The 27,498-nt window shown below is 43.4% G+C and overlaps 2 protein-coding genes across 2 annotated transcripts; both read left to right on the top strand.

Annotated features, from left to right (window-relative positions):
* The first annotated feature begins 3,287 nt into the window (after positions 1-3,287).
* On the top strand, positions 3,288-6,183 carry LOC109738522 (uncharacterized). Its single transcript, XM_020297614.1, has 3 exons — positions 3,288-3,557; positions 3,621-4,329; positions 4,679-6,183. Exons 1-3 carry the CDS (start codon positions 3,288-3,290, stop codon positions 6,181-6,183), a joined length of 2,484 nt encoding a protein of 827 aa, XP_020153203.1.
* Positions 6,184-26,153: 19,970 nt separating this feature from the next.
* Positions 26,154-27,122, top strand: LOC109738525 (non-classical arabinogalactan protein 31). The gene is made up of 2 exons (XM_020297617.4): positions 26,154-26,421; positions 26,554-27,122. Exons 1-2 carry the CDS (start codon positions 26,220-26,222, stop codon positions 26,856-26,858), a joined length of 507 nt encoding a protein of 168 aa, XP_020153206.1. The 5' UTR covers positions 26,154-26,219; the 3' UTR covers positions 26,859-27,122.
* Positions 27,123-27,498: the final 376 nt, after the last annotated feature.

Raw genomic sequence — 27,498 nt, forward strand, 5'->3', positions numbered from 1 at the left:
GGCGGCGCAATCGACCCCCCCCCCCCGCTTGTTGTGCCAACAACACTTGAGAGTAAGCGCGCCCATATTATTGTGGGCAAACCGTTTACGTTCCCGAGCTGGGCGATGTGGTAATAACCGAGGAGCATATAATGCAGGCTGAAATGCTCAACATCACTGTTGGACAACTCCTCGATATCGAGCCCATGTCTCCGCTTAGAGAGGGGGAAATAAAACGGAAATATGTCCGGGGCCAACCTTTGGTCGAGCCCGAGGAGGTCAAGAACCTCCCAACGAGAATGTATGAATTGCATGATTGGTACATGAAAATTACCAAGATTTCCAATCGAGAGTCCCTCATGGTGCAAGTCGAGGAAGATCATTACTTCAATAAGAAAGCTCTGTCCGTTGAGTATTCAGAACTATCTCAGTTATTCAATCAAGATGCACTCAACAAATCTATCGTCAGTTGCTATTGTCTGTAAGTGATTTCTTTCTGTAATTTAAGTCTCAAGCTAGCTCTAGTGCTCATTGATTGATCATTAATTACCTGTAATTATATATCCTCACTATATATTCTTTTCTGTGGTATTATGCAGGATGAAGATGTATGAAATGCAAAAAGCTGGACGCTATGGCATTGGGTTCATTGACCCATATACCGTTAATGAATACACATGGAAATTGGAATGGTGTAGACAAGATGTAGAGAAAAACATGGTAGAGTTCCTGAAGCGCCTCAATAGCAATGAAGATATACTACTTCCTTACAACTTCGAGTGAGTCACACTGTCTTGTACTACAAATTCTGTTTTTGCTTACTAGCTAGGTGTTAATAAGTGTATAGGGTTTAGGGTTATAGTTGATTAGTGTTATGCACATGCCCGCTTAATTTATACATGCAAACGTATGCGCATGTAGCTTCCATTGGATCTTGTTAGACATTAAAGTTGACGAAGGAAAAGTTGAAGTACTGGACTCACCACTACTTAAAAAAGATAGTGACTACAGCATCGTGAAGGGGATAGTCGACAGGTTATTTCAATCATTATTAACTATATCTCGGCCTATTTAGTTCTTCATTTCCTGATATAAACTATTTTTAATAACCCCTTTATTAATTTTCTTTGCCGGCGGGCAGGGCTTGGGCAAAGTACATCAAGGTGACTCCAGGAAAATGGCGATAAAAGCTATGTTGGTATCGACCCAAGGTAAGTAATTAAGTAGTACTAGCTAGCTAGCTACCATCTCTTTAATTCTTGTTTCAATACCATTAATTAATTAACATGCTTGATTAATAATTATCTGATTAAATTCTATTCTCGTAAAGGCCCTGAAGCAGGCGCCGGGGACTGAAGTGTGTGCATAATACGTTTGCGAGAACATTCGCATGATGGCGTCCGAAAGGAGCAGATCTGATAGACAGGACTGGGTACGTTTGCCAGAACACTATTCACAAATCTTACATGATTGTCGATATCTAGTCACACAACTAATACACATGCATATTGATCTCCTTCTTAACAGTTCAAAGAGGTGCGGGACCAGCTCCTACCAACAGAGCGCATACGAGCACTTCAAGAGGAAATAGTGGGATTTTTGCTCGACCAGGTCATAGATCCCAAAGGAGAATACTATTACCCGCTACCGCCCCCATGAACCACTTGTCATCGTGCTCCGAAGGCACCAAGGCAACATGTAGGAGAAATTGTATATATATACATGTGTATGTGTGAATAATTAATGATGGTTGTGAGACATTTGATTATATATATATATATATATATATATATATATATATATATATATATATATGATCGGTTCTACGAGAAAATCTATTTATATATATGCATAACGTGTACAATATGTAGTATCGTAAAATACCAGCAAACAAAAAAGAATTAAATGGAAAACACAAAATTAATGGAAAAATAAAAATTAAAACCAAAACCCCCCCAAACATTTAGTACCGGTTGGTGCTACCAACCGGTACTAATGGTCTACCAGCACCCGGGCCTGGCTCGTGCCACGTGGTGGCACTTTAGCGCCGGTTCATGCCGAACCGGTAGTAAAGGGGGGGGGCTTTAGTCTCCACTCTTTAGTGCCGGTTGCAGAACCAGCACTAAAGGCCCTTACAAACCGGGGCTAAAGCCCGGTTCTGCACTAGTGATATTATGTATCTTAGAAACTCAAATAGAGGGATCTCGTGTTGAGAGATTGGTAGGTACTCTTGGATTTGATAACAGCTATGCAGTTAGCAGTTCTGGTAGAAGCAGAGGTTTAGGAATTTTTTGGAAGGATTCAATAAAAGTTGAAGTTCTTGGTTACTCTGAGTACCCCATTGATGTTTCTGTTGAGGATCTTGTTGAGTCACAAATACGAGTAACTTTTGTCTATGGTGAGGCACAGGTGAACCAGAGATATAAAACATGGTATATGCTCCGAGGAATTACAGGAGTAAGCACGTTACCATGGGTAGCATTGGGTGATTTCAATGAGGTCATCTATGCCCATGAACATGACGGGGTTGGAAACAGAAGTCAGGCCCAGATGGATTTATTCCGGGACGCTCTTGACACCTGCGGGCTAACTGACATTGGATACACGGGCACAAGTTGGACTTTTGAAAAAAAGGTAGCGGGAGGGACCTATACCAGAGTATGGCTTGACAGAGGAGTCGCAAATTCTTCATTTATCTCAGCTTTTCCCAACGCCAACGTTGGGCACAAGAGCGCGGCTTCGTCGGATCACAGTCCCATCCTACTGCAGCTGCGCGACGTGCATGCATGCAGAAGGGGCCCACGCCCTTTTAAATACGAATTGTGCTGGGAAAGGGATCTGGCGTTAGATGCAGTAGTGGAGAATGGATGGGCACAGATCCCGGGAGATTCGGTCGAATCAATCCATGCAAAGCTGCATGGGTTGGCTGCTGACTTGACAAACTGGGAACACAATCATTTTGGCAGCGTCAGGCAGGAAATTGATTAGTTAAAGCGGCAGCTCGAGTTAATGCGCCAGATTCCAGGACGTGCAGGTCCGAGCCATGCAGAGGTGAAAGTGACTGATAGGCTTGTCGAACTTTTCCACAGAGAAGAGATTCTTTGGCGCCAACGGGCGAGAATCGACTGGCTAGTGCATGGGGACAAAAACACCTATTTTTTCATCTAAGAGCTAGTAGGCGCAGAAGAAAGAATCAAATAAAAGCATTACAACGTCCAGATGGGCAACTAACCGAGGACGCTAATGAGATGGAGACCATAACCACAACTTTTTATAAGGAGTTATACACTACAGAAGGTACTCATAACATGGAACAGGTGCTAGCGACAGTTCCTCGTAAGGTAACTCCAGATATGAACTTGGCCTTAAATGCACCTTATAGTCAGGAGGAGGTCAAAAATGCTTTATTCCAGATGTTTCCAACCAAAGCACCTGGCCCAGATGGTTTTCCAGCTCACTTCTTCCAGAGGCATTGGGAGATTTGCAAGGATGAGGTGACAAATGTGGTGTTGAAAATTGTGGAAGGAAACGAATCGGCTGAGTCTATCAATGAGACAGTCTTAGTTCTGACCCCGAAGGTAAAAAACCCTACGCTACTCACACAGTTTCATCCAATAAGCTTGTGTAATGTTCTTTATAAGATTGCTTCTAAGGTGATCGCTAACCGTCTGAAAGTAGTCTTGCCTGACATCATATCTGAGGAGCAGTCAGCTTTTGTCCCAGGAAGGTTAATAACTGATAACATTATCACTGCCTACGAGTGCCTACACTTTATGAAGAGGAACAAGGCAAAAAAGCACCAGTCATGTGCGTTGAAGCTTGATATGATGAAAGCCTATGATAGACTGGAATGGCCCTATCTGAGGGCGATTATGCTTAAACTTGGCTTCACCAATAGGTGGGTGGACATCGTTATGAGTCTGGTTACCACAGTTAAATTTTCTGTGATGTTCAATGGTAAGAAACTTGAAGAGTTTGAACCATCAAGGGGGATAAGACAAGGGGACCCAATCTCTCCATATTTGTTCTTGCTAGCAGCAGAGGGCCTGTCGTGCCTATTAAAATCCAGAAGAGAGTCATCCAACTTGCAAGGTCTACAGGTGGCACCCTCAGCCCCACCGGTGAACCATTTGCTATTCGCTGATGACAGCCTGCTGTTCTTCAAGGCAAACGGTGAGGGAGCTAATGAGGTGAACCTGGTTTTGGACCAATATTGTCAAGCGTCGGGGCAGCGAGTAAATAATGCAAAATCATCTATCTTCTTCAGCAAGGGGGTGCCAGATAGTACGAGGCAAGACATAAAGAACTTGCTGAATGTACAGAATGAAACTTTGAATGAGAAGTATCTTGGTATGCCATCTGACATTGGGGGGGGGGTCAAAAAATGGTGCTTTTAAATATCTCAAAGATCGTCTCTAGAGCAAAATACAGGGCTGGATAGCTAAAGCATTGTCATCAGCCGGCAAAGAGGTGCTAGTAAAATCGGTTGCTCAAGCAGTCCCTGTTTTTTCCATGTCGTGCTTCAAACTCCCCAGGGGTTTATGTGAGCATCTGAATAAGTTGATCAGAAAGTTCTGGTGGGGAAGCAAAGATGGCCAGCGCAAACCGCATTGGGTATCATGGAATTCTATGACGCAACCCAAAGGTATGGGTGGGTTAGGTTTCAAGGATTTTGAGCTGTTTAATCTTGCTATGTTAGCTCGCCAGGCATGGCGACTCTTGCTTAACCCAGACTCCCTAAGTGGCCGAATATTGAAGGGAGTTTACTTCCCTAACAGCATCATACTAGAAGCCGAGCTGGGTACACACCCGAGCCAGATCTGGAGGGCCGTGATAGAGGGAAGGGATACTCTGAAACTTGGCCTGATCAAGCGTATAGGGAATGGACAATCAACAAACATCTGGACAGATAATTGGCTCCCTCGTGATGAAATGCTACATCCTTATGGCAGCGTGTCTCCAAACCCCCCTACTTTTGTCGCTGAGCTCATCGACCCTACTTCTGCTAGCTGGATCAGGGAACGAGTGGAGGAGGTGTTCATGCCAATGGATGTCCCAATCATTCTTGGGATCCCCCTCTGTACAAGAAACATTCCAGATTTCTGGAGTTGGAACTTTGAAAAGAAGGGTAATTTCACGGTGAAGTCGGCATACAGAATGTTGGTGACTATTAAACAGCGGAGAGAGGCGTGGCTCGAAGGCAACGCCGGTCCCTCTAGGACGGCTGCGGAGGAGAATTCATGGAAAAACCTGTGGAAGATCAAGGTACCTGGAAAGGTCAGAATGTTCTTGTGGCGCTTGTCCAAGCAATCGCTACCCACAAATGACGTGAGAGCTCATAGGCACATGACAGACTCCCCTGCTTGCGGTATCTGTGGCTCGCCAGATTCATGGAGACATTCACTGGTCAATTGTACGATGTCACGATGCATCTGGGCCCTGGTTGATGATGAGATGGCACAACAATTGATATCAACCACGGAGCCCAGTGCCAAGAACTGGCTGTTCACATTGATGGAGCTTTTGTCACATGAAATGTTTGTCAAACTTTCAGTTACATTATGGGCGATCTGGACAGCTCGTCGGAAGGCTATTCACGAAGGCATATTTCAAAGCCCTCACGCTACATACTCCTTTGTCAATAGGTATATTGAAGAACTCGGAATGATTTCTGGGAAGGAAGAGACGAGGCTAACTGAACCTCCAGTGCAGGGACGAGCGCCGAGACCCAGGCGACCACCTACGGGCTTTCATAAAATCCATGTGGATGCAGCAACACGCCAAGGCAGAGGTGGAGCTGTTTCAGCTGTTTGTAGAGATGGCAACGGCAACTTCGTTGGCAGTTCAGCTCTGGTGATAATAGGTGTTCAGGATCCAGCAACACTTGAAGCCATCGCTGTGAGGGAAGCTCTATCACTTGTGGCGGATATGCATATTCAGAACTTGGTGGTCTTTTCAGATTGCAAGCAAGTGATCATGGATATAAAGAGCGATTCGGCAGGAAGATATGGAGCGATCATTAAGGAAGTCAAGCTCCAAGCAACTTTTTTCAACTGTAATTTTATTTTTGAAAGTCATAGGGTTAATGTTGAGGCTCATAAACTAGCCAAGTATTCTCTTATTCTTGGTCCGGGACGGCACATTTGGTTTGGCCACTCCCATGACCAACGATGTATCCCACATTCTGTGGTCTATGATGAATAAAACTTGGTTTTTCCCCTCAAAAAATAAATTAACTCCATTTCTATGACAAGTAATTCGGGACGGAGAGAGTATAAGCAAACGGTTGATGCCATATGACCCCTCATCAAACCAAGAACTAGGGGGGGTGGTAAATTTACAAATTCATGAGATGTCGGGGTCACGGGAGGATATGTTGTGGATGAAGGTGCGGAGCCGGCTGGCGCATCTGGCCGCCAGGCCAGGGTCGGTGTGATCCAGGCAACGCATCAACTGGAAGCAGCAGCTAAGGAGTGGTGGGAGATCAACAGTTGGGGCGGAGGGCGGCGAGGAGGACGCGGTGGGCTCGTACTGAGAGAGCTTCGCGAATGCGCCGAGCGCCCTCCAGTCCATCGGCGTCGGGCATCGAGGGGCGAGGGGAGGGGGCAAAAACCTGTCGAGGTCAATAGCGGTGGCCGAGGACCGGAGTCTCGGCACGGTTCAAGTCACGGTCGAGGGCGCCGAGCAGCAGCAGTCGTCGAGCCCGCGGGGGGTGGGGGAGACGGGGCAGGGCGGCGGGCGGCGGCGCGAGCATGGAAGGGGATTGATTAACTGCGAGTGGAGGGATCTCGGCTATTTTCACTTTTTTTACAGTAGAGTATCTCGGTTGTTAATCTTTGGTCCGGCGATAAATAAATCTAGCTAAACATACTCATGTTTTGCTACGATAAAAAAACTTACACATTGCTAAAATTTGCCTAAGACTTGTTTTTATGAAAAATATTTGGATCTATTATCGAAGTTCACCGGATGTATAAAGTACCTCAAACATAATAACAGTCACATCGAGATTTCAAGAGCAACGAACAACCACTACCGCCGCAAGAACGAGCCGCCGACGCCGCTGGCTCCCCTATCTGATCCTGCTTGACCTTGTCAATGACAGCCAAGAAATGTTTGTGCACGTATCTCTATGGGCCAGCCTCCTGGGGCCGCAGTCATCGTCATAGAACCCTTGAAGATCTGAAACACCTAACACCAAATCTCGCCACATGACGAGAAATTCTAACCTCACCGTCCCAAGGAGGCGACAAAGGGGAGGCGAATACATGGCCTTGCCAGCAAAGTTTGGAGTGGAGAGTTTGCCCTAGCTGTCAAGGGATAGGGGAGGAACGGGAAGTTCTGAAAGTGGTGCCATATGTTAATGTTAAGTCGTTTCAATGACTCACAAGAAAATTTTAGTGACTCGATCCGCTTATTTTAAGGGATTGTATCTAATATCAACAATCTCTGACACTCACACTCCGGGCTCTAGCCTCAACCCTAGCCACCGCCGCCACATCGGTCCCCTTCTCTTCCCTGTTCGATGGTCTTGTTAGCGGCAAGATGGGGAAATAACTGTTTGTCGGTCTCGTTTTCTCTGTCCTTAAGTTTTTTTGCTCATGCGGCCCCTCGCGTGGCCGGCCAAAATCACAACGCGCTCGCTCGGGTTCGGCGTATACTTAAGCATTGACAGTTACTCAAAAAAAAAACTTGAGCATTGACAAGATCGTTGACACATTGACCTTGACCGTTGTCTTGTTGACTTTTCAGGAAAAATTCGCGCTCGAAAAAAATCATGAATTTGAAAAATTCGCATGTTGAAAAGCTTTCATGAATTTGAAAATGTTCATGCATTTGATTTTTTTAAGTTCGTGATCATGAATAAAAATTTGACGGATTTGAAAAAAATTCACAAGAATTGAAAAAAGTTCATGGATTTGAAAAATGATCACATACTTTTACAAATTTTACGAACTTGAATAGAGTCATGAATTTGAATTTTTTCATACTTTTTTTAAAGAAGTTAAGGAATTAAAAATGTTCTCAGATTTGAAAAATAAATAAATAAATAAAACCAAAAATAAAAAATAGAAGGAAATGAAATGAAAAAACCCCAATGAAAAAATGACCAAAGCAAACATATAAAAGATAAGCAGAAAAAATGGAAAACCCTGGACGGGTGCTTCTTCCCAAAACCCAAAATAACCAGCCACTATACTGTTTACATGGGTCGGCCCGTTAGTTCAAGAGGGGTGTGCGTTGTGTACGCCTAAGCCTTTAAACGGCGCCTTAAGCGGCAAATAGGACTTGGCGGTGACGATGTCGTGTTGAATTAAGTGTTGGATAAGTGGGCTTTGACCCATGTATATTTTGTGAAATTCCTAAAGTAGATCTGAAAACCCCATGAATAAATGGCAAATGGAGGTGTGATCTTTAGTAGCACCTTGCTCGTGAAGGAGGTGGGAGACCAAGTTAAATAGTGGAGTCTTCCCACACCACCAAGTGATTGATATGAGGAGAAAAAGAAAAGAGCACAAGCGCACGCTTGAAATCCGGTCTATGACCTTGCATGAGCGTAACTTCCTTTTTGTCGTTTCTTGGCAGACAAGTTGATTGTTTTCTTGACCTGTAAGTTGGAAACCAAATCCTTTGAGAACGCTATCATGGCACGACACCGAGGAGTGGGAAAGCAGGTCTCCGGAACATCTTGTCCTTGTGATACTGCACCAGGAGAGGACAAAGTAGGTTTTTGAGAAGCACTACGCGCAACTGCTCAAGTTCGTTACCACGAGTCATCTTCCATCCACGTTAGGTGGCGTGACGTACTAGCATCTACAATATCATCTGCTTCAACTAGCCTTCACCAACGTCGTCTACTTCGACCAGTCTTCACCAATGTCGCCGTCAACAACATCGCTTCTGCAACAACCATGGCTACTAACAAACAATATGTCTATTGTGGTTTAATCATTTATCTAATTATGGTTAATGCTGCTTATGCAATACTGATGGCTGTCCTAGTATGGTAGAGCCATGCATGCTAATCACTGTCCTAGTCATGAATTATTGGCTGGAATTAATCATGAATTTGCCTATTTTTTCAACAATAAGGTCTCTCCTTACCTCAAAGACGTCCGATCTGGCGGTGACAAAGGGCCTGTGAGACTTTGTGTCCTCAGATCTGTTAGTTCTCTTCAAATGTTGGCAGTTGGTGTGTCCTTCAAGAAGAGCAATTGGCTGATCATTGGTGCGACGACTTTGACATCTTCTTCTATGTTGTTCTACGGGATGGTCTGGTTTCTCCAACCCTCTGGGCCGGTGGCGATGGATAGCAAGCATGTACTAAGTGGGATGATGTTGCAACCAATGCTTCGTCAGCAACATATAGATCTCGTCTCAAGGGGCGAGCGGCTATTGCGGTCTTTAAAGCTTGGTATAGCGAAGGTGTTTGCAGGTGTCATTTTCCTTTGCTGTTGGTACAGTGAAATTTTCATTCTCTGGCGGACGAGTATAAGCGGAGGAAAAAATTGTTTTGCATTGTAATTTTATTTTGTATTGCTCGCAGTGCGCTCAATTATATTTTCATTGTACTGGCTAATGTTGTCCTAGATAGTGACCTAAACCGTCTTATAAAATTTTACAGAGGGATTATTAGATATGATATAAATGTAGGAAAACGTTTATAATCAGTCGGATGATTTCTCTCACGTAAACCTGCTCCTCCGATTGACACGTGCCCCTCTCTGAGGCCGGCCCACCGCATCCCCAGCCTTATCCTCTCCACCTATCAATCCTCATCCACACGCGAGTCATCTTCCTCTCGAGCATCTCTCTCCCTCGTCTCTTTCCCTCTGGTAACTCCCCTGATGCAGACCGCTGGGAGGAAGCGGAGCCGGCCGGAGATTTGCTCCTCCTCTCCCCCTCTCCCTCCTCCCCATCGAGTTCGAGGGATGCTGCGAGCCCCGCCGCCCAAAAACACAGTGAGGAGAGAGACGGGATGGAGCTGCGATGGAGGCAGCCGATGCTGTGATGGAGCACCGCCGCGTCGGAGACCACAAATCGAGAGAAGCTTCTACGCCGACCACCGCCCGCCATGTCCGTCTCTGTGAGCTGCAATGGAGCGTCGCGCGTTGTTGCGACGGTGACCGCGGCGAGTGTTCGACAGAGGTGTCGCAACTCCGGCGATGTTGCCTTGAAGCTGTCAGGTAGCACCGCCGGTGTTGCAATGGAGCAACGGCAATCCGCCGGAAGCATAGCCGGCGCTGCAATGGAGCTTCGCCGGCGCCGTCGGTGCTGCGCTGGAGCTCCGCCGGTGTTGCAATGGAGCTTCGCCGGATGTCGTCGATGCTACATTGGAGCAATCGCCGCCGCACGGTGCACCATGAGAGCTGCATTGGAGCTTTGCCGAGGTGCCATAACCGCTGCGTTGAAGCATCGCGTGGTTGCTGCTGCTGTGGCCTTGCAGCGATCGAGCGGCTACAAGCTGGCAGATTCAACGGCTGGCTAGGCGGATGATTTTCTCAAGAAATCATCCGACTTATTCGTAGCAGCCGCCATAAATATAACTTTTTCTAAAAGACTATATGTAGACCACATGGCACGTGTGGTAAGATTTCCAAACATGATTAAATAAGGACTGTACCAAACTAAGAGGTGGTTTTCGAGAGTTCTATGTTCTTCTTGTTAACTCCGTGTCATATAAAACAATCTTGTCTAAACGACTAATATTATTTCAAGAATATTATAAGAGGCATTAGATTGTGGCAGAGTTTCTGTTCGGCCTCAAATGGTCCTTTACGAACCAAAAAAAAACTGAATTTGGTTGGCAACAAGCATTGACAATATTTCTACACGCATATAAATTTCATGATGAAATATCATACCTGAACGCTTTATGGAGGATCAAATTTTCTTTTCTTTTGCCGGAATATTTGGAATGTTTATTTTTTGATGGAAATTTGCACTTCTTCAATGTTTGTTGCAAAAAACATCCGCTTTTTACTATTTTTAAATTTTCCCGATCATAGCGGGTGCGTTTGAGCTCGCGAGCACAAGAACTCTTTCCGTGGACACAAGTATTCACGAGGGGCAGTTGCACATGTTGAATATTGACATTTAACTATTTTTGCTTTCCTACGTTCCCATTAAGCTTCTCAATAGTGTCTTGAAAAACATGAGGAACCAATTTGCCTTTGGCCATTACGCCTATTTTTGAAGGGGTCATATGCACGGTAGAACTATCATTTGATCTGACTAAATGATAATATGAAAACTGTAGATCCATGATCCACCAGGTTACAATATTTCATAATGGCGATGGTTGCAAACTAAGTCATGGAGGAAGGTTTGTGCGCGGTCCATGGAATTTGAAGAGGACGAAGATGACTTGAAGACAACAGAGGAACATAAAAAGAGGATGGAAATGACATCAACGAGATAGTAAAACTTGAAGAGGATGGTGATAATTCTGACGATTAAACTGATTTAGAAGTGTGCTAGATATTACGAACGGTTATTCTATGACCTGACAACCACCCCAATCCACCATATATCTAGTTCTTCACTTTAACTTATGTTGCTTTTACCATGTGTTTTGCTTCGATATGTTGGGTTTTTTAGATAGCTTACAACATGTGCCATGTGGTTTGCTTGAACCAAATGTGGCTTATTTATATCAAGAGGATTGGATAGCCGGATAATAGAGTAACTAAACCACTAACACGGTGACGACCCTTCACAAATATTAGATTACAACTAAGACAACTAAGATAACATGTCCCAAAAAACCCGAAAACCGCAGTCGACCTAGTCTTTATGTGCCACCATAGTTCTCACTGATGATGGTCAACATCGTGAAATTTCAGCTTGCAAAGACCAGATTCATCAAATTTCGCAATAGTAGACCATTGTGTACTATGAAGATTAGAAATCAGGACAAGCATATGGGGCAGGGGGATATCACCCGATCTAGGCAGACAGTTGCGCTTGTACGATCAGACTTGTTCAAGGACCTTGCTTGCAAAGGCTTAAAAGAAGGGAATGTTGAAGAAGCCGATGATGTTGTCGATGATGCTCATGGAGCCAAGCCAATTTTAAACCAAGAAAACCAACCCATCATCTATGAAGAATGGTATGAATACAAACTTTACTTTTGCTTCATGATACTTTACAAAACCCGAGATGAGATGTACCGGCATCCCTGTGAGTCAAACACATTGTCACACTAGTAGAAAACAGGGCTTTGGTTTGGCCAGAAAAGAGCATTAATCCCGGTTGCATTACAAACTGGGACTAATGTGAGCATTAGTCCCGGTTCGAGCGGCTAGGGCACCGTACAGGCATTAGTCCCGGTTCAAATGGGACCTTTAGTCCCGGTTGGTGCCACGAACCGGGACTAAAGGGTGCGATGCCCATTAGTACCGGTTCGTGGCACCAACCGGTACTAAAGGTTAGACCTTTAGTCCCGGTTCGAGCCACCAACCGGTACTAATGGGGTTTGAGGCATTAGTACCGGTTCATGGCACGAACCGGTACTAAAGGTCCCATTTTCAAACTCTACCCCCCCCCCCTTGGATCGCCTTTTCAGTTTTGTAAAAAGCAAAAGAAAATGATAAAAACTTCAAAAATTAAAATCCTTCCAGATGTAGTTATGTTACTACATGTCCTAGTTAGGAAAATTTAAAAACTTAAATTTGGACATGTTTTGCAAAAAGTGTAGGGAAAATGTAAAACGGCTATAACTTTTGCATACGATGTCAGAAAAAACGTATAATATATCAAAATGTTCAGCACGAAAATCCGCATCCGATTTTGACAGCCTACGACCTGTTTGCAAATTTTTAGAATCCTCAAATTCTAAAAGGAAAAATGTTATGCTCAAATTTCTATTTTTTGAATTTTGTTAAATCTGGTCAAACTATGGTCAAACTACTTATTCAAGAAGTATTAGTGTTACTAAATAATTATTCAAGAATATTAGTGTTACTAAATAATTATTTCAGTTTTTTGAATTTTGGTCAAATCTGGTCAAACTGTGGTCAAACTAATTATTCAAGAAATATTAGTGTTACTAAATAATTATTTCAGTTTTTTTGAATTTTGGTCAAATCTGGTCAAACTGTGATCAAACTGTGGTCAAACTATGGTCAAACTACTTATTCAAGAAATATTAGTGTTACTAAATAATTATTGTTTTTTAGAACAATAGTTTCAAACTCAAACAGTGAAATGTGTGACTTCATGCTCAAGCTAAATTCCTGAGGGTTAATAGGATTGACATCTTACTATTGTGAGGAAAACAACAAGTGCAGACTTGGAAACGAGGGAGAATAGAACCCGAAAGTTAAGCGTGCTCAGGCTGGAGTAGTGAGAGGATGGGTGACCGTCCGGGAAGTTAGATGATTTGGAATGATGAGGGGTGATTAGAGATTAGAGGTTAAAATAATTCAGAAATTTGAAATCCAAAAAAAAAAATTCAAAAAAAATCATAAAATTTCCTTTAGTACCGGTCGGTGTTACCAACCGGGACTAAAGGTGGACCTCCAGGCAGCGGCCACGTGGAGGGCCTTTAGTCCCGGTTCGTGTAAGAACCGAGACTAAAGGGGGAGGCTTTAGTAACGACCCTTTAGTCCCGGTTCCAGAACCGGGACTAAAGGCCCTTTTTCTACTAGTGTCACTATGTGAGTCTTCTCGTTACCGATTTTGTTCTCTTTTCTTGTTCTCGTGTCCCGACATCCCCGTGATCAAGTCACTTGTGTCTGGCCAGACGATGATGTTGGGGAACGCAGTAATTTCAAAAAAATTCCTACGATCATGCAAGATCTATGTGATGCATAGCAACGAGCGGGAGAGTGTTGTCCACGTACCCTCGTAGACCGTAAGCGGAAGCGTCAAGTGACGCGGTTGATGTAGTCGAACGTCTTCGCGATCCAACCAATCAAGTACCGAAAGCATGGCACCTCCGCGATCTGCACACGTTCAACTCGGTGACGTCCCTCGTACTCTTGATCCAGTCGAGGCCGAGGGAGAGTTCCGTCAGCGCGACGGCGTGGTGACGGTGATGATGAAGTTACCGGCGCAGGGCTTCGCCTAAGCACTACAACGATATGACCGAGGTGTGTAACTGTGAAGGGGGGCACCGCACACGGCTAAGAGAAACTTTGTTGTGCCTTTGGGGTGTCCCTTGCCCACGTATATAAAGGAGGGAGGAGGAGGAGGCCGGCCCTAGAGGGGGCGTGCCAAGTGTGGGGAGTCCTACTAGGACTCCCAAGTCCTAGTAGGATTCCCCTTTTCCTTTCCGGGGTAGGAGAGAAGAAAGAGGGAAAGAGAGAGGGAGTAGGAAAGGGCAAGGGGGGGGGGGGCGCCGCCCCCTTTCCCCTAGTCCAATTAGGACCCATGGGTGGGGTGCGCGCCTCCTTCCCTTTGGCATGCCTCCTCTATTCCCGTATGGCCCAATAAGGCCCAATACTTCTCCCGGCGAATTCCCGTAACTCTCGGGTACTCCGAAAAATACCCGAATCACTCAGAACCTTTCTGATGTTCGAATATAGCCTTCCAATATATCGATCTTTACCTCTCGACCATTTCGAGACTCCTCATCATGTCCCCGGTCTCATCCGGGACTCCGAACAAACTTCGGCCATCAAATCACATAACTCATAATACAAATCGTCATCGAACGTTAAGCGTGTGGACCCTACGGGTTCAAGAACTATGTAGACATGACTGAGACACATCTCCGGTCAATAACCAATAGCGGAACCTGGATGCTCATATTGGCTCCTACATATTCTATGAAGATCTTTATCGGTCAAACCGCATAACAACATACATTGTTCCCTTTGTCATCGGTATGTTACTTGCCCGAGATTCGATCGTCGGTATCACCATACCTAGTTCAATCTCATTACCGGCAAGTCTCTTTACTCGTTCCGTAATGCATCATCCCGTAACTAACTCATTAGTCACATTGCTTGCAAGGCTTATAGTGATGTGCATTATCGAGAGGGCCCTGAGATACCTCTCCGACAATCGGAGTGACAAATCCTAATCTTCTTCTATGCCAACTCAACAAACATCATCAGAGACACCTATAGAGCATCTTTATAATCACCCAGTTACGTTGTGACGTTTGATAGCACACAAAGTGTTCCTCTGGTATTCGGGAGTTGCATAATCTCATAGTCATAGGAACATGTATACGTCATGAAGAAAGCAGTACCAATGAAACTGTAACGATCATAATGCTAAGCTAACGAATGAGTCTTGTCCATCACATCATTCTCCTAATGATGTGATCCCGTTCATCAAATGACAACACATGTCTATGGCTAGGAAACTTAACCATCTTTGATTAACGAGCTAGTCAAGTAGAGGCATACTAGGGACATTCTGTTTGTCTATGTATTCACACATGTACTAAGTTTCCGGCTAATACAATTCTAGCATGAATAATAAACATTTATCATGATATAAGGAAATATAAATAACAACTTTATTATTGCCTCTAGGGCATTTTTCCTCCAGTCTCCCACTTGCACTAGAGTCAATAATCTAGTTCACATCGCCATGTGATTTAACACCAATAGTTCACATCGTCATGTGATTTAACACTCTATAGTTCACATTGCCATGTGATCAATACCCAAAGGGTTTACTAGAGTCAATAATCTAGTTCACATCGCCATGTGATTAACACCCAAAGAGTACTAAGGTGTGATCATGTTTTGCTTGTGAGAGAGGTCTAGTCAATGTGTCTGCCACATTCAGATCCGTATGTATTTTGCAAATTTCTATGTCTACAATGCTCTGCACGGAGCTACTCTAGCTAAATGCTCCACTTTCAATGTGTATCCAGATCGAGACTCAGAGTCATCCAGATCGGTGTCAAAGCTTGCATCGAGGTAACTCTTTATGACGAACTCTTTGTCACCTCCATAACTGAGAAATATTTCCTTAGTCCTCTAAGGATAATTTTGACCAATGTCCAGTGATCTACTCCTAGATCACTATTGTACTCCCTTGCCAAACTCAGGGCAGGGTATACAATAGGTCTGGTCCATAGCATGGCATACTTTATAGAACCTATGACTGAGGCATAGGGAATGACTTTCATTCTCTCTCTATCTTCTACCGTGGTCGGGCTTTGAGTCTTACTCAACTTCACACCTTGCAACACAGGCAAGAACTCCTTCTTTGACTGTTCTATTTTCAACTACTTCAAAAACTTGTCAAGGTATGTACTAATTGAAAAAACTTATCAAGCGTCTTGATCTATCTCTATAGATCTTGATGCCCAATATGTAAGTAGCTTCACTGAGGTCTTTCTTTGAAGAACTCCTTTCAAACACTCCTTTATGCTTTCCAGAAAATTCTACATCATTTCCTATCAACAATATGTCATTCACATATACTTATCAGAAAGGCTGTAGTGCTCCCACTCACTTTTTTGTAAATATAGGCATCACCGCAAGTCTGTATAAAACTATATGCTTTGATCAACTCATCAAAGCATATATTCCAACTCCGAGATGCTTGCACCAGTCCATAGATGGATCGTTGGAGCTTTGCACACTTTGTTAGCACCTTTAGGATCGACAAAACCTTCTGGTTGCATCATATACAACTCTTCTTTAAGAAATCCATTTAAGGAATGCAGGTTTGACATCCATTTGCCAAATTTCATAAAATGTGGCAATTACTAACATGATTCGGACAGACTTTTAAGCATCGATACAAGTGAGAAAATCTCATTGTAGTCAACACCTTGAACTTGTCAAAAACCTTTCTCGACAAGTCTAGTTTTGTAGATAGTAACACTACTATCAGCGTCCGTCTTCCTCTTGAAGATCCATTTATTTTCTATGGCTTGCCGATCATCGGGCAAGTCAAACAAAGTCCACACTTTTTCTCATACATGGATCCTATCTCAGATTTCATGGCCTCAAGCCATTTCGTGGAATCTGGGCTCATCATCGCTTCCTCATAGTTCATAGGTTCGTCATGGTCAAGTAACATGACCTCCAGAATAGGATTACCGTACCACTCTGGTGCGGACCATACTCTGGTTGACCTACGAGGTTTGGTAGTAACTTGATCTGAAGTTTCATGATCATCATCATTAATCTTCCTCACTAATTGGTGTAGGCATCAGTGGAACTGATTTCTGTGATGAACTATTTTCCAATTTGGGAGAAGATACAATTACCTCATCAAGTTCTACTTTCCTCCCACTCACTTCTTTCGAGAGAAACTCCTTCTCTAGAAAGGATCCATTCTTAGCAACAAAGATCTTGCCTTCGGATCTGTGATAGAAGGTGTACCCAACATTTTCTTTCGGGTATCCTATGAAGACGCACTTCTTCGATTTGGGTTTGAGCTTATCAGGTTGAAACTTTTTCACATAAGCATTGCAACCTCAAACTTTAAGAAACGACAGCTTAGGTTTCTTGCCAAAACATAGTTCATACGGTGTCGTCTCAATGGATTTAGACGGTGCCCTATTTAACGTGAATGTAGTTGTCTCTAATGCATAACCCCAAAATGATAGTGGTAAATCGGTAAGAGACACCATAGATTGCACTATATCCAATAAAGTACGGTTATGACGTTCGCACACACCATTATGTTGTGGTGTTCCAGGTGGCTTGAGTTTGTGAAACTATTCCACATTGTCTTAATTGAAGGCCAAACTCGTAACTCAAATATTTGCCTCTGCGATCAGATCGTAGAAACTTTATTTTCTTGTTACGATGATTCTCTACTTCACTCTGAAAATCTTTGAACTTTTCAAGTGTTTCAGACTTGTGTTTCATCAAGTAGATATACACATATCTGCTCAAATCATCTGTGAAGGTCAGAAAACAATGATACCCGCCGTGAGCCTCAACACTCATTGGACCGCATACATCGGTATGTTTTATTTCCAATAAGTCAGTGGCTCGCTCCATTGTTCTGGAGAAGGGAGTCTTAGTCATCTTGCCCATGAGGCATGGTTCGCAAGCATCAAGTGATTCATAATCAAGTGATTCTAGAAGCCCATCAGCATGGAGTTTCTTCATGCGCTTTACACCAATATGACCTAAACGGTAGTGCCACAAATATGTTGCACTATCATTATCAACTTTGCATCTTTTAGCATCAATATTATGAATATGTGTATCAACACGATCGAGATTCAATAAACCATTTATTTTGAGTGTATGAGCATAGAAGGTTTTATTCATGTAAACAGAACAACAATTATTCTTTGACTTAAATGAATAACTGTATTGCAATAAACATGATCTAATCATATTCATGCTCAACACAAACACCAAATAACATTTATTTTAGGTTCAACACTAATCCCGAAGGTAAAGGGAGTGTGCGATGGTGATCTTATCATCCTTGGAATCATTTCCAACACATCATCACCTCGCCCTTAACTAGTCTCTGTTTATTTCCCAACTCTTGTTTCGAGTTACTACTCTTAGCAACTGAACTAGTATCAAATACCGAGGGGTTGCTATAAACACTATTAAAGCACACATCAGTAACATGTATATCAAATATACCTTTGTTCACTTTGCCATGCTTCTTATCCGCCAAGTATCTAGGGGCAGTTCCACTTCCAGTGACCATTTCCTTTGCAGTAGAAGCACTCAGTTTCAGGCTTGAGTCTAGCTTTGGGTTTCTTCACGGGAGTGACAACTTGTTTGTCATTCTTTCTTGAAGTTCCCTTTCTATTCCTTTTCCCATTTCTTGAAACTAGTGGTCTTGTAAACCATCAACATTTGATGCTCTTTCCTGATTTCTACCTTCGCCGATTTCAGCATCGCGAAGAGCTCGGGAATTACTTTCGTCATCCGTTGCATATTATAGTTCATCACGAAGTTCTAATAACTTGCTGATAGTGACTAGAGAACTTTGTCAATTACTATCTTATCTGGAAGATTAACTCCCACTTGATTCAAGCAATTGTAGTACCCAGACAATCTGAGCACATGCTCACTGGTTGAGCTATTCTCCTCCATCTTGTAGGCAAAGTACTGTCAGAGGCCTCATACCTCTCGACATGGGCATGAGTATGAAATACCAATTTCAACTCTGGGAACATCTTATATGCTCCGTGGCGTTCAAAACATTTTTTGAAGTCCCGGTTCTAAGCCGTAAAGCATGGTGCACTTAAACTATCAAGTAGTCATCATACCGAGCTTTTTCAAACATTCATAACGTCTGCATCTGCTCCTGCAATAGGTTTGTCACCTAGCGGTGCATCAAGGACATAATTCTTCTGTGCAGCAACGAGGATGATCCTCAGATCACGGACCAAGTCCGCATCATTGCTACTATCATCTTTCAACTTATTTTTCTCTAGGAACATATCAAAAATAAACGGGGAGCTACATCGCCAGCTATTGATCTACAACATAGTTATGCAAATACTATCAGGACTAAGTTCATGATAAATTAAAGTTCAATTAATCAATTACTTAAGAACTCCCACTTAGATAGACATCCCTCTAGTCATCTAAATGATCACGTGATCCATATCAACTAAACCATGTCCGATCATCACGTGAGATGGAGTAGTTTTCAATGGTGAACATCAGTATGTTGATCATATCTATTATATGATTCATGCTCGACCTTTCGGTCTCAGTGTTCCGAGGCCATATCTGCATATGCTAGGCTCGTCAAGTTTAACCCGAGTATTCTGCGTGTGCAAAACTGGCTTGCACCCGTTGTATGTGAACATAGAGCTTATCACACCCGATCATCACGTGGTGTCTCGGCACGAAGAACTGTCGCAACGGTGCATACTCAGGAAGAACACTTATACCTTGAAATTTTAGTAAGGGATCATCTTATAAAGCTACCGCCGAACTAAGCAAAATAAAATGTATAAAAGATAAACATCACATGCAATCAAAATATGTGACATGATATGGCCATCATCATCTTGTGCTTTTGATCTCCATCTCTAAAGTACTGTCATGATCTCCATTGTTACCGGCATGACAACATGATCTCCATCATCTTGATCTTTTATCAACGTGTCGTCACATGGTCGTGTCACCAGCTATTGCTTTTGCAAATATTGCTATCGCATAGCGATAAAGTAAAGCAATTACATGGCACTTGCATCTTATGCAATAAAGAGACAACCATAAGGCTCCTGCCAGTTGACGATAACTTTAACAAAACATGATCATCTCATACAACAATTTATATCTCATCACGTCTTGACCATATCACATCACAACATGCCCTGCAAAAACAAGTTAGACGTCCTCTACTTTGTTGTTGCAAGTTTTACGTGGCTGCTACGGGCTGAGCAAGAACCGTTCTTACCTAGGCATCAAAACCACAATGATTTTTTGTCAAGTATGTGATGTTTTAACCTTCAACAAGGACCGGGCGTAGTCACACTCGATTCAGCTAAAGTTGGAGAAACTGACACCCGCCAGCCACCTGTGTGCAAAGCACGTCGGTAGAACCAGTCTCGCGTAAGCGTACGCGTAATGTCGGTCCGGGCCGCTTCATCCAACAATAACGCCGAATCAAAGTATGACATGCTGGTAAGCAGTATGACTATTATGCCCACAACTCTTTGTGTTCTACTCATGAATATAACATCTACGCATAAACCTGGCTCTGATACCACTGTTGGGGAACACAGTAATTTCAAAAAAATTCCTACAATCACGCAAGATCTATGTGTTGCATAGCAACGAGAGGGAGACTGTTGTCCACGTACCCTCGTAGACCGTAAGCGGAAGCGTCAAGTGACGCGGTTGATGTAGTCAAACGTCTTCGCGATCCAACCGATCAAGTACCGATAGCACGGCACCTCCGCGATCTGACACATTCAGCTCGGTGATGTCCCTCGTACTTTTGATCCAGTTGAGGCCGAGGGAGAGTTCCGTCAGCATGACGGCGTGGTGACGGTGATAATGAAGTTACCGGCGCAGGGCTTCGCCTAAGCACTACGACGATATGACAGAGGTGTGTAACTGTGGAGGGGGGCACCGCACACGGCTAAGAGAAACTTTGTTGTGCCTTTGGGGTGTCCCTTGCCCACGTATATAAAGAAGGGAGGAGGAGGAGGCCGGGCCTAGAAGGGGCACGCCAAGTGTGGAGAGTCCTACTAGGACTCCCAAGTCCTAGTAGGATTCCCCTTTTCGTTTCCGGAGTAGGAGAGAAGAAAGAGGGAAAGAGAGAGGGCGTAGGAAAGGGCAAGGGGGGCGCCGCCCCCTTTCCCCTAGTCCAATTCGGACCCATGGGGGGGGGGCGCCTCCTTCCCTTTGGCATGCCTTCTCTATTCCCGTATGGCCCAATAAGGCCCAATACTTCTCCCGGCGAATTCCCGTAACTCTCCGGTACTCCGAAAAATACCTGAATCACTCGGTACCTTTCCGATGTCCGAATATAGCCTTCCAATATATCGATCTTTACCTCTCGACCATTTCGAGACTCCTCGTCATGTCCCCGATCTCATCCGGGACTCCGAACAAACTTCGGTCATCAAATCACATAACTCATAATCCAAATCGTCATCGAACGTTAAGCGTGCGGACCCTACGGGTTCGAGAACTATGTAGACATGACCGAGACACATCTCCGGTCAATAACCAATAGCGGAACCTGGATGCTCATATTGGCTCCTACATATTCTATAGATCTTTATCGGTCAAACCGCATATCAACATACGTTGTTCCCTTTGTCATCGGTTTGTTACTTGCCCGAGATTCGATCGTCGGTATCACCATACCTAGTTCAATCTCTTTAGCGGCAAGTCTCTTTACTCGTTCTGTAATGCATCATCCCGCAACTAACTCATTAGTCACATTGCTTGCAAGGCTTATAGTGATGTGCATTACCGAGAGGGCCCAGAGATACCTCTCCAACAATCGGAGTGACAAATCCTAATCTTGATCTATGCCAACTCAACAAACATCATCAGAGACACCTGTAGAGTATCTTTATAATCACCCAGTTACGTTGTGACGTTTGATAGCACACAAAGTGTTCCTTTGGTATTCGGGAGTTGCATAATCTCATAGTCATAGGAACATGTATAAGTCATGAAGAAATCAGTAGCAATGAAACTATAACGATCATAATGCTAAGCTAACGAATGGGTCTTGTCCATCACATCATTCTCCTAATGATGTGATCCCGTTCATCAAATGACAACACATGTCTATGGCTAGGAAACTTAACCATCTTTGATTAACGAGCTAGTCAAGTAGAGGCATACTAGGAACATTCTGTTTGTCTATGTATTCACACATGTACTAAGTTTCCGGCTAATACAATTCTAGCATGAATAATAAACATTTATCATGATATAAGGAAATATAAATAACAACTTTATTATTGCCTCTAGGGCATATTTCCTTCAGATCATGGATGTCGTCACACCGGGAGGGCCCTAAGAATATCTCCATCACGGGAGGAGCAAATCCCAGTCTCGAGCCATCCAGTCCCTTATCATACATTTCCGATGAACCTATTAGTTGTCATTATGATCACCCTGTTACGGTTGATGTTAGAAGAACCCCATAGTGCACCATAGTATGGAGTGACTCGATGCTCTCATGGTGTTAGGAATTGTGCATATTCTAACTATCCTGCATTATGGACAATTGACTTGTGATGATTTCTTCTCTTAGTATAACATACAACTAAGGTCAATTAAAAACACCAATGTGCTTCTACCATCATGCCCTCAAAGTTGCCAGCATCATCGTTACACTTAACCATGCCCATGATTAGGAAAACGGAACCATCATGCAACACTTAAGCTAGTCCTAGAGGCGAGACTATAAATCTTATTTTACCGTTTATAAGTCTACATGTGCATATGATTTTTCCTCTGAACCTCTTGGTTTTCGCAGGTTTGAGATCCATAACATTTATAGCATAGAATGTAAACATTAGTTATTAAGATGAAAATAAATCCTAACACCGTTATTATTTCCTTAGGGCATATTTCCAATAGATTTTAGCATCCAGAAAACTGCTCCCCCGAAGTCAGATCCAACCTTAGGGAGTCTCTCGCCTCTAGGTCACCATAGCCATGAAAACCAGAGGGGAAAACAAACCTCTAACCAAAGGAGAAGGCCAAGGAACAAGAAGGAGGACGATCCCCCTTACCCCTCTCCTTCGTGACGCTATAACTTCGTCGGGGACACCTCCATCATCTCCATCACCAATAATTTTATTTGTCATCCTCTCATAGTGATGTGTGAGTAGACCCTTTGGGGTTGAGGGTTTGTTGTAGTAGCTCTGTGTCAAGCATCTCTCTATATTGATCTTATGATTTGCCACCATGATTATGATCTTGGGCACGATGATTAGTTGAATTGTATGTCGTACTTCTTGCGAGGAGTACATTTATGGATCGAATCTTGTTCATGTGATACTTAAGGAGTTAATTAGATTACATGATTCGTATCTAGTATAACCCCTGGAGACACCCATAGTTACATTGGGGTGATTCATTAGACAAAGATTGAATGATATAGATCATGAGGTGATTCTTTATTATAGTTGCTGGGGCTGCCCGAGGTGACATTGGGCATGTCATATAGATTAGATAGGCCAACTTAAAGTTGTTCCTAGCCATACCTACTTATCTCTTCCAGAATTGATCCAACAAAAAAGGAACTTTTTGTTAGGTTGTATCATGTATTTTAATGAAGTTATCATGTTGGGAGTTGACATGAGTGAAACCTATGACCCTAGGCCTTGTTCCAAGCATTGAGAAGCTCAGCGTGTCCATCTTGCTTCCTTGCTGCTCTTGTTATTTCAGAAAATACAAAAATATTACCACCATCTATATTACCTATCTACCATCAAATTGATCTCTACGCGAACTAGTGCACCATTGGGTGTATTGGGGATACAAGAGACCTCTTGTATCTTATTGCAGGGTTACTTGAGAGGAGAATACATTCATCCTATGCCTCCTGTGGGTTGATAAACCTTATGTCATCCACTCGAGAGAAATTTGTTGATGTCCTACAAAACTCTATGCTTGGAGGCGCAACAAAATCTACAAGAATAGAAGTTGTGTAGTGAACATCATTGTTCCACATGGCGTGGCGGTTACCAAACTATGTGATCTAGTTTTCCTAGAAATATTTGGGCAAACATGTTGTTATCATCCTCCACACTTCAATATTTGTTTTTAAATCCCAATCATCACCTTTCTTATAATCACTTCAAGCATACTTATGATAGTAGATATTTAGCTCTTACTATTCTCTAGTTGTTCAAAGATTAAAAAATATTGTTATCTACTGAATCACAATTGGAATTTAATGGAAACAAGCTCTACGCCACTTCACTCGGTTAGTTTTCATGATTGTCATCATAGCACCCTCAATTGGCTTTTGAGCTACTTTGCTTTGTGGTAGTTGAACAAATCCCACATGATGCCTTTGCAATCCTCTGAAAATCCGCAACTCCTTTTCTATGTATGTCTTCCTCCAATTTCCATTTATGTATGTTGCATAGTTTCTACACTTATCTCTCTGGGCCGAGTTTTGTACAACATTGATTATACCCTTTTCTCGATCTGATATGAAAGGTGCACTGCACAGGAAGTACATGTTGCATCTTGCTGGGGTACACTACGATGTGGGAAGTACAAGTATGGCATCCTAGGGAGCACAAGCATGTAGTCGTTGGAAGTACAAGTTGCGTCTAAAAAGGTTTGTTCAAACCTATCAAGATGTGATCTAGTTTCAAAGATATCGCCGCCAGAAATGCAACGGTGAGCACGGTTCATGATTTGTAAACTTTGTTCAAGAGACATTTTGATTTAAATTTGGATCTTAAAAAAAAGGGAAAGAAAGCACTTGTTGTCACCAAAGACAACCGAAAGCAACATTCACAAGAGGTATCTTTGACTAATGATCACTAGAAAATCTTGGCAGTTTCTTGACCAATTGATTCCATTGACGAGTTGCCTCTTCAAATCATGTTTCCATGAAAACTACCCCCTTGGGACTTACGAGAATATTCGGTGGAAATCAAGTTAGATACTGGATATTCAAATCCTGTTCCGTTGACTTTAAGTTTTCATTATAACTTGGTTTTCGCCGGATATTCTATCTTAGGATTTCCTTTTTGGAAAAAATTCTTAGGATTTAGATGCAAGGCCTGACCAGACTCATCACAAGGGCACGCACATAGCATTTGTGCCATTATCTGCCTTTGATTACTCCGAAGAAGAAGTAGATACTTTTTTTTAACACGAGGCAAAAAGATTTGCCTGTTTCATTGATTAAGAAGAAAATTGTTGCCCAGTTAATTGGGAAAAACCGATACAGCAACTCAGCAAGGGCCAAGCCCACTCCCGAACCACAAAACCGATCGATGCAGAAGAAGAAACTCTGAACACATAATCAGATGAAAGCATACATTCCCAGAATCCCGATGGACCGGGATGGACGATCCAATATGCCTTGAACGCTACGTATAATGCTGCAAGGTTTCTGGTGCACGTATATGTACACCAGATATATATACAATATGCCTTCTCTCATCCACCCAACGCGCCCGCCGGCCCTCGTTTTGCTGATACGTACTCAGATGGGTTAACGTACGTGCTAGGGTGTGCGGTACTCCACCACTGCAAACTGCCGGCCGTCTCTTCGAAACATACGCAGTACGTGTATGTGAATTAAGATGATCACTTATTAATTACTCTAGACGCTTGCTTCAGTTACCTGGAAGCAAGTGACAGCGCTTTGAAAGTAGCACGCTTGCGATGCACTCCAACAAGGCTCCAAGCCACATGCGACTGCACCATGTATGCATGTTTCCCCGACGAACCTCGTAGTACATCCGGCACAACTTGGCCCATGAAATAAACAACAACTTGGTCAAATGACGATGTCCGCTAATTAATCCATTGCGTAAACAGCAAGCACGAATACTAGTATCATGATTTAAAACTAGCTAGAAGTAATGTGAGTGCGGGTTGGATGGAAGACACCTGTGGAGCTTGCTGATACTTCTGTACTAAAAGATTAATATGGTGATCACCTTGCAAATAGAGTACTTTGATGTAAAAAAGAAGTATTATATAGTATCATGCAATTGCTCAGCTAGTACTAAGCTCGCACTGTCACACAAGTATGTACTACTATAAATTTGCAACCTCTAGCTTCTTGTCTTCGCAACGTATCATTCCTAGCTAGTTTGTCTTGTCCTAGCCAATAGCTGCTTCTGTTCTGTCTGCCTAGTATAGCCTTGTACCATGGCTGTGCTAGCCAAGTGCATTCTTGTGTTCTCCCTCTCCGCCGTGCTCCTCTCTCTACTTGGCACCAGCGCCTCCGCCGTGGGCCTGCCCCCGCCTCAGTCGCCGGTGAACTTCAGCATCGGCGTGCAGGGCATGGTCTGGTGCAGGACCTGCAGGTACAGTGGCTACAACGCCGACATGGAAGCCTCCCCGCTCCAAGGTTAACTCTGATCCCAACCTCTGCGTTCTTCAACCACGTACGATACGTACGCATCGCATATTCGCATGCATGCATGTGCTCCTTCGTCCTTACATCGATCGATACATTGCGTGCGTATATGTGCATGTGCAGGCGCGGTGGTGTACCTGCAGTGCCGGCACGGCCCACGGCGGCTGAAGAGGGTGGGAGGGGTGACAGGCCAGGGCGGCTACTTCATCATCCAGTCGTCGCAGATGGCGTCCTTCACCAGCAAAGAGTGCAAGGTGTACGTGGAGAGCTCGTCGTCGGCGGTGTGCAGCCTCGCCGACCAACCGGCCGCTGGCAAGGGGCTGCCGCTCAAGTTCGAGTCCTTCGTCAAGCAGGGCGACGGCCTGCAGGCGCTCTACTCCGTCGGCAACTTCATGTTCCGCCCCAGCGACCCCAACAAGTGCTACTGATCCATCCAGCCATCGAGAACCATGGATGAACTTGTAGGAGTTGAATAAATGTATTAGGATTAATTAACTGTTGGAGACGCGTCGATTGATTAGCTGGGATATGCAGGCTTTAAGGTTGATCGTTTCTTCGGTCGTTGCAGTGTTTTTTTAAGGGAAGTTGTTGCAGTGGTTTTGTAAGCTTCTTAATTTAGTTAGCAGCAACATACATGGTCGGAATAACTCGAATGTGAATTGAGGAATGCAAATCCTAAAACTATTCAAGGATGCCAGGTTAGTCCTAATACTATACCAACACGAACATCCGAGTCAAGTTTTTTAAGCATGTCATCGACGGACCTATCTGGCCATATTTTTGGGTTCAAAATTTCAATGAAATTTCAATAATTTTGGTGGGTACCGAAATATTCATAATCCCAAAATTTCGAGCCAGATTCAAACTCATTTAAAAATAAACTTAAATTTAATCAAAATCAGTTAAAGTTAAGTGAATTTTGATAATCCAAATCCAAAAGAATTTCCGAAAATTCGCATATTTCAGTGAGGTCAGATTATTATTTTTGTCTACAAATGCATGCTTCCACGTGGCAATTTTGCATAATTCACCTTCAGAAGCCATGTCTTCTAATTTTGTGATCCTTCA

The sequence above is a fragment of the Aegilops tauschii genome, chromosome 1 (assembly GCF_002575655.3).
Source record: "Aegilops tauschii subsp. strangulata cultivar AL8/78 chromosome 1, Aet v6.0, whole genome shotgun sequence".
Taxonomy (NCBI): Eukaryota; Viridiplantae; Streptophyta; class Magnoliopsida; order Poales; family Poaceae; genus Aegilops; species Aegilops tauschii.

What these genes read in the sequence shown, in the direction of transcription:
- LOC109738522 (XM_020297614.1), top strand. Translation starts at nt 3,288, where the DNA reads ATGGAACAGGTGCTAGCGACAGTTCCTCGTAAGGTAACTCCAGATATG. An exon ending in TCTTAGTTCTGACCCCGAAG is followed by an intron (nt 3,558 to 3,620) that starts GTAAAAAACCCT and finishes GTTCTTTATAAG; the next exon opens with ATTGCTTCTAAGGTGATCGC. An exon ending in TTTGAATGAGAAGTATCTTG is followed by an intron (nt 4,330 to 4,678) that starts GTATGCCATCTG and finishes TTGCTATGTTAG; the next exon opens with CTCGCCAGGCATGGCGACTC.
- LOC109738525 (XM_020297617.4), top strand. Translation starts at nt 26,220, where the DNA reads ATGGCTGTGCTAGCCAAGTGCATTCTTGTGTTCTCCCTCTCCGCCGTG. An exon ending in GGAAGCCTCCCCGCTCCAAG is followed by an intron (nt 26,422 to 26,553) that starts GTTAACTCTGAT and finishes GTGCATGTGCAG; the next exon opens with GCGCGGTGGTGTACCTGCAG.